The sequence below is a fragment of the Hibiscus syriacus genome, unplaced genomic scaffold (assembly GCF_006381635.1).
Source record: "Hibiscus syriacus cultivar Baekdansim isolate YM2019G1 unplaced genomic scaffold, ASM638163v2 tig00116989_pilon, whole genome shotgun sequence".
Lineage (NCBI taxonomy): Eukaryota > Viridiplantae > Streptophyta > Magnoliopsida > Malvales > Malvaceae > Hibiscus > Hibiscus syriacus.
In genome coordinates, this window is record NW_024063508.1 from 4,756,907 (window position 1) to 4,768,657 (window position 11,751).

General features: G+C 35.4%; 1 protein-coding gene across 1 annotated transcript; it reads left to right on the forward strand.

Annotated features, from left to right (window-relative positions):
* The first annotated feature begins 9,014 nt into the window (after positions 1-9,014).
* Positions 9,015-11,377, forward strand: LOC120193125 (glycerol-3-phosphate dehydrogenase SDP6, mitochondrial-like). The gene is made up of 3 exons (XM_039195726.1): positions 9,015-9,075; positions 9,296-9,564; positions 11,237-11,377. The coding sequence occupies exons 2-3, from the start codon at positions 9,309-9,311 to the stop codon at positions 11,239-11,241; spliced, it is 261 nt and encodes an 86-aa protein (XP_039051657.1). The 5' UTR covers positions 9,015-9,075; positions 9,296-9,308; the 3' UTR covers positions 11,242-11,377.
* Positions 11,378-11,751: the final 374 nt, after the last annotated feature.

Genomic DNA, 11,751 nt, shown 5'->3' on the forward strand with positions numbered 1-11,751 from the left:
TATTGAACAGAAAGAATAAGTTAGGCCAAAATGATGGAGCATTTCAATTTCTTGAAAACAAGTGGTTCAAGAAGTCCAAGAAGTCTAGAGAATTGAAATTGTGACACTCTCCTGTGACATTATTGGAAATTCATCAAGAAAGATTATCACTTATCTCATGCGGAGGGTGACAAGCATAACCAGACAAAATCATTTTCCCCAGCCATCAATCCATGTCCTTAGCAGATCCTCCAATCACAGATCTATAAGTCCCATTAAGGTGTATTATGGGAATGAATAAGTCACCACCTGCACTCTGGTTATACCATGATAATGGCTCAAGTCTTGATACATCATTGCTACTTATTGCTACTTCTTCCATACCGATCACTTTCTTTGTCAGGATTATATTCATTATGTCCTTCAGAAGATTGTTGAACCTTAAACTGAGAACTTAAAGAAACAAAATAAGACATTGGAACAGATTCTACATTTGTAGACTTTTTATATGGAGTAACAGTGGTTACCGGATTCTAAAAGTAAAGATAACCAGTTTTTCTATCAACTAAACCTTTCCATGGTTCGGGAAGAGTGGGATATGTAAGTGTGTATCTTGAAGCAGCAGAGGAGGCAGTCACTGTAGCAGTTATTGCAAGAGAATACACCAACAAAAATCTTCAAGTTCATCCTGATGATGTTTATATCTTCCGGTAAGGTTGTTACGCTGGATGCCACCAACAACAAGGTTGAATTCACCAAATCTACTTATTAATTGCTCCAACCGATCACCATTCAGTTCTTGCACATTTCAAAGGAATGCCAAGACGGTAGAAGGCAACCTCTGTATCACTGATCCCATAGAAAAGAGACAGGACATTGATACCACTGAGGAACATGTCTCTAGCAGATCCTTCTCCTCGTGTATGGTTTTTATGGAAACCTAGAAGCATTTCCACTTCATCAGGTTTAAATGGAACAACTTTATTCTTTCCAACTTATACCAGATTCCATTTTTGGCACTCATCAAGAACATACTTTTGGACACTCGAAGGTGGCTCATCGTCATAAGCTTCAAGAGCCTTACAGATCCTTTCTTTCAATATGGCACTTCCTGTACATAAACAGTTCAACTTTGTTCTTGGATCCCAAGAAGGTCATCATTCTTTGTCAATGGAAAAGTATCATGTATGGTGCGTGGAGGAAGCGGAATAAGAGAAAATCTGTTCTCAATTGACAAATTATGAATATAGCCCCTTTTCCGTGCAACAATACAAAAATACTTCGAATATACAAATTATGGCTCTACATCAAATAAGTACCGTGACATTTTGGTCCAAACACCAATTGGAGCAAGTACTATTCTCGTAGTAGAAATAAGGAGACACAATAGCATCTTCTGGAAGTGTTCTTTGAGTTATCTGATCTGATTCGATAGAAACTCCAAAACCAGTCATTGGATTTGGAAGATGAACTATATGATAGTCTTCATTAAGAAGCTTCTTTTCAAGCTTCCCCTGCTTCTTCCTTTTCCAAAAATTAGCCAGAGTTTCACCTTTTCTTGTAATTGGAGTTATTGCATAACGACTTCCTATCTTCTACCGAAAGAAGTGCATCAGCAGCCTTAGCCATTTGAGCAGCACATATAAAATTTTTCAACTCTGTAACTAATGAATCCAAACCACATCTCTCCATGGCTATTGAAGCCTCAGCCTCGGAGTACCCCATTTTCGTCAAGTATAACAGTTTATTATCCTCATCAGAATCAGAATTCAGGATTTCCTCAGTATCACAAGAATTATCAATTTCTGTGAAATTATCCTGAAAGATCACTTCATAATCAGATGAGTAGTTATCAGAATCAACATGTTGCATAGAAAAATATATTCTAGAAATAGTCTTCACTGAAAACAAGGTTCACTGTGTCGGCCTGGAATGAATTACCAAGCGATTTATACCACTCTGTCCGGCTAGATCCCTCTATATCTAGAGAATGATTGAGCACTTCTTAAGTTTGTGACAACATGAAGAGAATTCCTTCAATTACTTGACAACACCGCTGTTTAGTGACACCAGAATGAGAGTATTCAACATAAACAAATTTGGGTCACGAATAAAGCTGCAATTACCCACAACAGTACATTGTCAAAATTGGACCTCGTGGGGATCATGATATTGAAAGCAAGCAAACATTTAAAGTAAGACTTACAGTTTAGAAGGTTGGGGGCATTTTGAAGGCCCAATTCAGACAGATCCATACGAAACATCTTGAAAGCCCATATCAACCAGAAATAGAATGGTAAGGCATTTTGAAGGCCCAATTCAGACAGATCCATGAGGAACATCTTGAAAGCCCATTTCAATCAGAAATTAGAATAAGCATTTTGAAAGTTCATATCAGTAAATGCTGGGGCATGCTAAAGGCCCACATCATTATGTGTTAAAGATCATTGACTTGAGTAAATATTTCCAATAAGACAAAGATATGAATAATGAAAATGGTGAAACAATGACAATCAAGCTGACTATACATAATTGCTTCGTTCATAAAACATTTGCATTAGGGTCATGTTGAACAAATATCTATTCAGCAAGTATGGATTCAAATACCCAATCTTCTTAACCATGTGTCACATGACAGCATGCTCTTTGTTAAGATACATCACGGTTGCATGAATAATGATGGTCTCTATGTAGACCATTCGATCCAGGGTTCAGTTCCTCAAAATCTCGGCTTTGAATTTTGTATTATGTGTGTCGGTGATGATTGGAAATATTTCTTTGAGATTCCTGGCAATTAGTTTCAATCATGCTGTTGAAACTACAACATCGCTTTTCACATCAGTTTTGTCTACTTGATGACATTAAAGAGGGAGGCTTGACTTATGTATATTACCCTTATTCCCGTTGTTACTGTGGTTATCATTGCCAGCCAGGGTAAACTGAGTTTTCATCTATTTTGGTTTTATCATGTGTGTTTCATCCCCAGCGGACAGAATTCCATGGATATCGTTCTATACATGGCTCCTATAGCATATGTGTTTCTGCGTCCTACAACACTCATTATGAAAGAAAACATGATCAATATCACCCTTGCCTGAGATGATATCAAGATCAGTTGGTATCTCTTATTCAATTGAGCATTAACATATTTTGTGAATTTGACCAACTTTTTGGTCACGACAACATCTCACTTGTATTCCTACTGAGTTTTGTTCTCAAGTGGTCTTGTGACATCATACAAAAGTTCTGAACAACTATGAAAGAGCTTCCCTGACCAAACATCTAAGAAGAAGCCACATGAGATGATGAATGTGTTGTCAAATGTTTTACAAGTATCTGAGCAGAAGCCACAAAAAATAATGAATGTGTTGTCAAGTTTTTTAAGAACCAGTAATTATGGTGCTGAACCAATATTGCAATCATATGGCATTTCTATTTATGGATCCAAGATGAAGTCTGTCTTCTTCAACACCAAGCTTTGAAATGATATATGATGAAAATTTCTTTCCACAGAAGGGAAGCGAAAATTTTAACAACAAGAAACTAGTGGAGCCAACTAAAATTGAATGACAGGTTTTTGTTTGAGATCTGATTAGACGTGGAGACATGAAAGGAGTTAGGATACATCCTCCTTATAATGTGTTGCAAGAGTCAAATCAAAACAGACGCTGACCTCCTAATTAATCCCTGTTGAGTCAGGCAGATCTACATTTACATTTTTTAAAGATGATAGATTTTTTCAAAGATGAGTGCTTTATTGGATTTTTACACAAGTCCAAGCAAAGAAAGTCGATGTTATCAAAGACAAAAATGGGGCATCAAGGTCATAATTCTGATTACGACAAGAGTTCCATAAATGAAACATTTCTTCTGAGATTTTAATGCAAGCTAAGAAGATACAAAGATACAAAATTGATCAGATGGTTCTTCAGCTTTATGGCATAGGTTGCTACACTGATATCCAAAGGTAACCCTGGAAATAAATGATCAAGTGAAGGAAGACCAAGTTCACCACTTTGAAGTCAAATGAATATTGCATCAACATTCATGCATTCATAAGAATATTATTTACACAATAGACAATGCATTACATTGATACATCTGAGTGCATTCAAACATGAAGTTTTACAGATCTTCATATGAACAAGAAGATTCATGGTGAAAAATACCTTATAAGAAGAATGTATTCAAAACAACAAATGCAGGAATCACGCAAACATCTAAAGAATAAATGGACGCAATCCACAAAAGAAGCATTATTTTAAAATGGGGTATGTTACCCAATCAACAAGTTATTTCAATGAGAAAACGATTTCCAAAATTTCTCATTTAATCTTTTCTAAAAATGAAATTGTTGAATAGTAAGAAAACGATTTTCATAGTTTCTTACTTAGTAAACTATTTCCCACATCTGTAAGACCTAGTGCATGATGTTTTCAAAAAGCCTTCGGGAGCTTTTTGATTTTAAAGCCTCAGGGTCATCCTTAAGACCTACAGTGCATGATGTTTTCAAAAAGCCTTTGGGAGCTTTTTGATTTTAAAGCCTCAGGGTCATCTGTAAGCCCTTCAGTGCATGATGTTTTCAAAACCTTCGGGTTATCTTTAAGCCCTTCAGTGCATGATGTTTTTAAAAAGCTTTCGGGAGCTTTTTGACGTTTTTAAAGCCTCAGGGTCACCCGTAAGCCCTAAAGTGCAGGATGTTTTCAAAAAAGCCTTCTGGAGCTTTTTGATGATCTTAAAGCCTCCGGGTCATCTGTAAGACCTACAGTGCATGATGTTTTCAAAAAGCCTTCGGGAGCTTTTTGACATTTAAAGCCTCAAGGTCATCTGTAAGACCTACAGTGCAAGATGATAAGACCTCAGGGCCATTCGTAAGACCTACAGTGTAGGATATTTTCAAATGAGATATTAAGAAACTGATTTTCAAAGGTTTCTTGATCTTAAAGCCTCAGGGTCATCTGTAAGACCTACAGTGCAAGATGATAAGACTTCAGAGCCATTCATAAGACCTCTGGACAGAATGTTTTCAACATTTTCATCCTACTTAAAAAGAAGCCAAATGGAAAATTATTGTCTTTTTCGTCTTTGCTCTATTCTTGTTAACCCAAGAATAAGCAAAGAAGGGCATATGTAGACACTAATTTTTTAGTTTGCATTTATTTTTATTTTTATTATTTTACATTATTATTATTATTATTATTTAAATAAATATTACATGGCCCAAAACCCAGAGCCCAATTACAAATAAACCCAACCCGACCAGGCCCAGCAGAACCCTTCTAGGGTTTCCATCATCTGAGCCAGCCGCCAATAATCTCCACTGTTGGATTTGGCAAGATCAAACGGTCCAAAGCTCTCCAATAAGAAACCCTAGGGTTATGATACCCTAGGGACCACGCGGCGCCGCCGCCGCTCGTTGCCGACGCTCTACTGCCAGGTGACTCCAAAAACAGCTGCCACGCCTCGACGAAGCCTCCAGAATCTCTACACTAACCATCCATTACAACTTTTATATGGTGAGTCACTACATAGTTCGGTGACTCACCGAGAAACCCCTCTAAGACCAGTCCATAACGAGCACCATGGTGGCTATAAAAGCCACCACCACCTGCAAAATAAAAAAGGACACAAACAGCAAGGAGAGAACATAACAGAAGAGGAGAGAAACACAAAACTAAGAGAGGAGAAACAGACAGCAAGTAAGGATGAACACACATACAAAATAACCAACAACCAACCGAGAAACAAATCTGAGAAGAAGACTTACCATCTTCAGGAAGCCAAAAAGTCATCGGAAAACTTGACACATCAAAGGTAAATTTTTAGATTTAGGTTGATCTAAGGGTTTTCGGGGAAAAAGGTTCCCGAATTTGGCTTTAGGGAGAAAAGGGTTTCGATTTGGTATAGTTGAGTGAACTCTAGCCACCATGGATGGTGGCCGGCGGTGGAGGTTAGTGGTGGTTCATGGTGGTCGGTCGGTGACCACCGTTCATCCAGGGGGAGGAAACTAGAGAGAAGGGAGAGGGTTATCTCCCTTAGAGAGAGAACCAAAAAGAAAAATGAAGGAAAATGGCCTAAGGGCCGGTTTAAACGGGTATTTATACCCCTCCCCGAACGGCGTCGTTTTGGGGAGGGGTGTGTTCGTAATTTTACGCGTGAAATAACCATGCCCGTAGCCATCGAAGTTTTGTAACTCTGTATTTTAGTCACTGGAAATCGAATTCTAAACTTTTAATTTGGTCTCGTAAGTTTATTTTATTACAATTTAGTCATTTCCAGTAATATTATATATTTAGGTTAAATGCCTTATTTAGTCCTTTATAAATTTTATAATTTATATTTTAACCCGAATTAATTAAATAATGTTGAATTACATTAGTAGCACTTAGATTTATTTATTTATTAGAGTTAGAGCCTTTAACTTTGATAAATTTTATTTTTATCACCGATTAATAATTAGGGTTAATTACACTATTAGTAATTATATTTTAATACTTCGAATAAGGGCTGTAAATTTTAATATTTTATATTTTAATCCTATTATTTTAATTTTATATGTTTTAGTCACTATTTAATTGCAATTTATTTTGTACTATTATCATTTCAATTTCAATATGTTTAAATTATTACTTTAATTATTATTTTATTACTATATTACTCATATAAATAAATATATATATATATATATATATATATATATTTGTTTAAATAAAAATATTTATTTTTTTTAATATCAAAGAAAAGGACAGTCTTAAAGCAACTAGATGTCATATTCTGGTATTTTAAAAATAAATAAATATCTTACTTATAAAAATCAGAAAACACATATTGTTTTATTTTATTAGAGAAAATTATTATTTTTAATATTTAAATATTAAGAAAGGGCAATCTTAAAGCAACTGGATGTCCATTTTCTGATATTTTTAAATAAATATTTTACTTTTATCAAATATATATATTAATCTATTTTTTATTAATGTTTATTAATATTTAGTTATTTTTTTATATTAAGAAAAGAGTTGTCTTAAAGCACCTAGAAGCCCTTTTCTGATATTTCTTAATAAATATATTATTTAAAAATATAGATATTAATATATTATATTAATAAATTTGAAATAACAGGATTATGAATTAAATAAATTTTTAAAATTTTAAATTTTCAATAATAGAGGCAATTTATAATTAATAAGTACCAATTTTGGGTGTTGTGGGGTGCTAATCCTTCCCCAAACGTAATCGACCACGAATCCCTTTTTATTATTAAAAAGAACGAATTTTTGGTTAAAACGCAGACCAGTTTATCTTTTAACTGATGTTTTCTTAAAAACACTTTTAAAAGATAATTTTTAGGTATTCGACCTACCTGATCAAAAAGGCCGATTGTGACTCCCAAAACATTAAAAAATCATTTATTCACATCACTTTTCCCGCCAAGTAAAAATTTCATGCCCGGGCGAAAGCCGGTTACGACAATACTCATTTTAAGGAAGACTCTTTTGGCTCAAAGTTCCGAAGTTTGTGTAGAATACAAGTTGGTAGTGGTCAGTTTATTCGCTTTTGGCAGGACAATTGGGCAATGGACTGCCCTCTTAAGGTCTCTTTCCCAAGGTTGTTTGCTATATCTTCGAATCTGAGTGGTAAATTGATTGAGTTCAGTGAATTCAACCCTTTAGGTTGGATTTGGAATATTCAATTGAGGAGGAGTTTGGTGGATTGGGAATTTGATCAGTGGACTAATTTGATGACAATTATTTCTAATTTTTCTTTGTCTAGAGAGGCCAGTGATGCACTGTTGTGGAAAGGGAATGGGGTTGGTTTTTATTCTGTTAATTCATGTTTGAAGTTTTGTTCTCAAGCTTCTCAGGCGAATTCTTTTTGGAAGAAAATTTTGTGAAAATGTTTGGTGCCACTAAGGATTGAGGTATTTATGTGGTAGGTGGTTCTTCAAAAGCTGCCAGTTAGGACAGAACTGGTCAAAAGAAGGGTTTCGAATATTGTAGATCTCTCTTGTCCTCTATGTAATTTAGATGATGAATCCTCTTCTCACTTGTTTTTCTCTTGTTCTGTAGAGTGGCCTTTGTGGAATAAATTTTTACAGTATTGGAGCATTTGTTCGGTCTTTCATGAAAATGCGCAGAACTTTCTTCTAGCTTGGGAAGATCTGAATTACAGTTCTGACATTTGGAACTTTATTCCGGCTGTTGTTATTTGGACTGTTTGTAAAGTTAGGAATGATATTGTCTTTGATAGAGGCAAGTTAGATCAGACTAACTTATTTTTCTTAGCAAGAGTTCGGCTTGTATCTTGGTTTTTAGCTAAGTTTGCAGATTCTGTTATTTCTTTGGATGCTCTTATCAGTGACCCTTCCCTTGGGGATTCATGTTTCCCTCTCAACAAATCGATTGTCTCTACCATCCCTTGGTCCCCCCTCCTAAGGGTTTTGTCATGCTCAATGTAGACGTAGCTACCAGTTCGGATTGGAAGAGCAGTGGAATTGCGGGTATTATGAGAGATGAAGAAGGTCTATTTTTAGGCTCTTTTAAGAAGGCTTCTGGTCCGGGTCCACCTATTCTGATGGAGTTAAAGGCTGTTAATGAAGGATTATTCTTCTATGACTCAGTGAGAGCAGGAATTAAGGGTCGGTTGATTGTGGAATCAGATTGTAAAATGGTAGTGGATTGGGTTAAATACGTAGCTATTTGTCCTAGTTTATATGCCTCCATTGTCAGGGATATAGCAGTCAAACTTAAAGAACTGGAGGGAATTATTAGATGGGTGGCTAGGACAGCTAATATAGAGGCTGATGGTTTAGCTAAGTCTGGTGTTGGTTAATTTTACTGTGTTTGGGGTAATTTATTTCTGGAGTTTAGGTGTGTTTCTAAGGATTTTATCATAAGGTTGTATCTTATGTATCTTGATTAATAAAGTTTATGGCACTCTTTTCCTCCTTCCTATGATTAAGGAATTCAATCCGAGTTCCTTAATCATGAAGGAGGTTTTTAACGAGGCCGCCTTTTCCTATAAAAAAAATGTTGTTTCTGAGGATTATCCTGGTTTGGTAACTATCACTGGTGGGAAGTGGACTACTTATCGAAGGTAATATTGACTCTGGTTTTGCTAAATCTTGCTGGACTACTGTTGAACTTATAACGTGAAGTGAAAATTTGGAGTATAGTCCAACTATTGAATTACATGAAATAGCATTGAAATAGTGATAGACATTCTCTGAACTCCTTGATTTTCGGGCATGGTATCTTGTTCTGTTGATATCCGTTTCCCTCTGTCTTCTTTCTGGCATGAGTTGTGGCCTTACTAGAACTAGTTTCAGCATGGCAGAAGATGCAGTTAATGCTGCTATCAAGTCTGGTAAACTGAGCCCAAGCAATGGATGTATAACAAGCAACCTACGGCTGATTGGTGGAGATGGATGGGAACCCGCGCTTTTTACTGTTCTTGCACAGCAATATGTACGCATGAAGAAGTCGCATGGTAAAATTGTTTCTGGGGTGATGGATGCTGCTGCTGCAAAGCATTTTGTCTCATGCATATGGAACCTTAGCAGAACGAGTAGCCACCATAGCTCAGGTTTGCTATGCTCTCATAATGATAACTGTTAATTATGGGTCGTAAAAGCTGCAGTGACGAGGTAATTCTGCAACTGTCTACTGCACATTGGAATTCGAGTAATGAAAAATTTAACGATTTTAGTGAACATTTATATAACAACGCCACATTAATCAAATGTATTAAGAAATAATGAATTGAATAGCTTTCAAGGATCTTCATTTTGATACTATGTTAATTTGTTCTTCTTAGAGGGAGATAAATTACTAGAAATAAGCTAAGAATTATAGTCTTAGCCTCTTAGGCATTTCTGTGCCATTACTTGATGAGAGAGTAAATAAATTGAAATTTTACTTAAAAATGTCGAGTTTCTTCTCATAATTGATTTCTGGGGATAGTGCAGCGGGGTGAGCATTGAATTGATTGAAAAAAGTTTTGAATTAGTCTAGTTGACATGTCCTACTTTATCATCCTAACTCAAATTTAAAATTTTACGAATCAAGTCTAGTGATATAAAAATCGAGTCAAATAAATTTATTTGAATTAAATTAAAAAAAGTGTCAAGTAAAACCTTTCTGACAATATGACTAAGTTCTAAGATATGAGCAAATAAATTTAACACAATATATATTTGAAAACTATTTCAAAATAAAGAAAAAAGATACTTTAATATGATAAACTTGATTTGATAATTTATTTTTTAAAAGCCTCGAATTCATCATTCTGGAAAAAATTAAGTTTTTATTATATAACTTTTTTTGGAACTTTTATGAAATTTTGGGATTCTTTAAAAAAAAACTTTGTATTTTTTGTTGTGAGAGACTAGTTATCACATTTTCAAAATTGATATGGACCCAAGGGGTATTTCAATTTGTTTTTCAATTTGAACTTGATATGAACTAAAAAAAATCAGATAACTCTATTAGAAAAACTGGAATAACACAAGTCGGTTAACTTGCAATTTGAATTTTCTCTAATTGTTTAAAGTTTAATCTAGTTTTAATCACCCCTAATAATGCTAGGAGTCATGCATTGGTTTTATTTGTGTAGTGTATGATATTGTGAAATATCTAGATTATGTTCCTTATCAGTTGGTGTCGACATGTCAAATTCTTCTCAGTCATCAGGTTTCCATGCATGTTCCTAATTTAAACGACAAGCATGGCTGCTACTAGGGATAAGACAAGCAATTGTGGAGCACTCATATACTCTTTAATTCTCCAGTCTCTGCGCATAACAAATTTATTCACTAATTCTTGTCCACTTTTATTTGGGCTTTGGTAAGATTTCTGAATATCTTATGTTTCAATCAAGGGTGTAGTCAAATCATTTTCTTTAAGTTGTTTATGTATTTGGATGATTGTTTTAAAGGTCATATCCGCTTGTTTTCATACGTGCAGACACAGTTGTTGAACACAAGTTGTTTAAAAGAATGAAGAATCTGAACAACATATATATAAGAACCTTATTTGTAATCTATCATAGGAGCAATAGTCTCGTTAGCTTTAATAGAACCAATTCTATGACAGTTTTAGTACAAGAGTCTTGAATTCTTCGCCAGAAGTGCCATCGTCTAATCCGGTGACCTAGCCTACAGTTGCTCGGGATTATTTAAATGTCATGTCTCGGAGCTTGCAATTTTCAATACCTCCTTGGTTGGTTAAAAATTTCAAATCTGCCTTCGAAATTCCAGGATGAAAATTTGGGTAAGAGGTTTGCACATGGGTACCCTTATCTGGAGGCGGAGGTTGCATATTGTGCTCGAAACGAGTACTGTGAATCTACGGTTGATTTCATTGCCAGGACGTCTCGCCTTACTTTCCTTGAAACCAATGCAGCAAGCCATGCCTTGCCACGGATTATTGAAATACTTGCTGTCGAGCACAATTGGGACAAGTCAAGGCAGAAGGAAGAAATGCAGAAGGCTAAAGAGTTTTTAGAAACTTTCAAGTCTTCAAAGAATGCACAGTTCCATGATGGGAAGCATCAGTAGTAAGTATTATTTTCTATTCATCAATCCGTTGAGAGACTTTCACTGGTTCCGGTACCACAATACTGAGATGTTGATGTTAACTTTGTTTCAGGTGTCTCGAAAGCAATTTCGGAGTTCAGGACTCTATTTTTTACACATACAGACGCATACATCATCATCATTGAGCAGAGCAAGCTGATCGAATTGAACTTGATTGTGTAGAGCTTGCTCTGCAT

Excerpts from the sequence above, each read along its gene's own strand:
- LOC120193125 (XM_039195726.1), top strand. The coding sequence starts at position 9,309 with ATGGCAGAAGATGCAGTTAATGCTGCTATCAAGTCTGGTAAACTGAGC.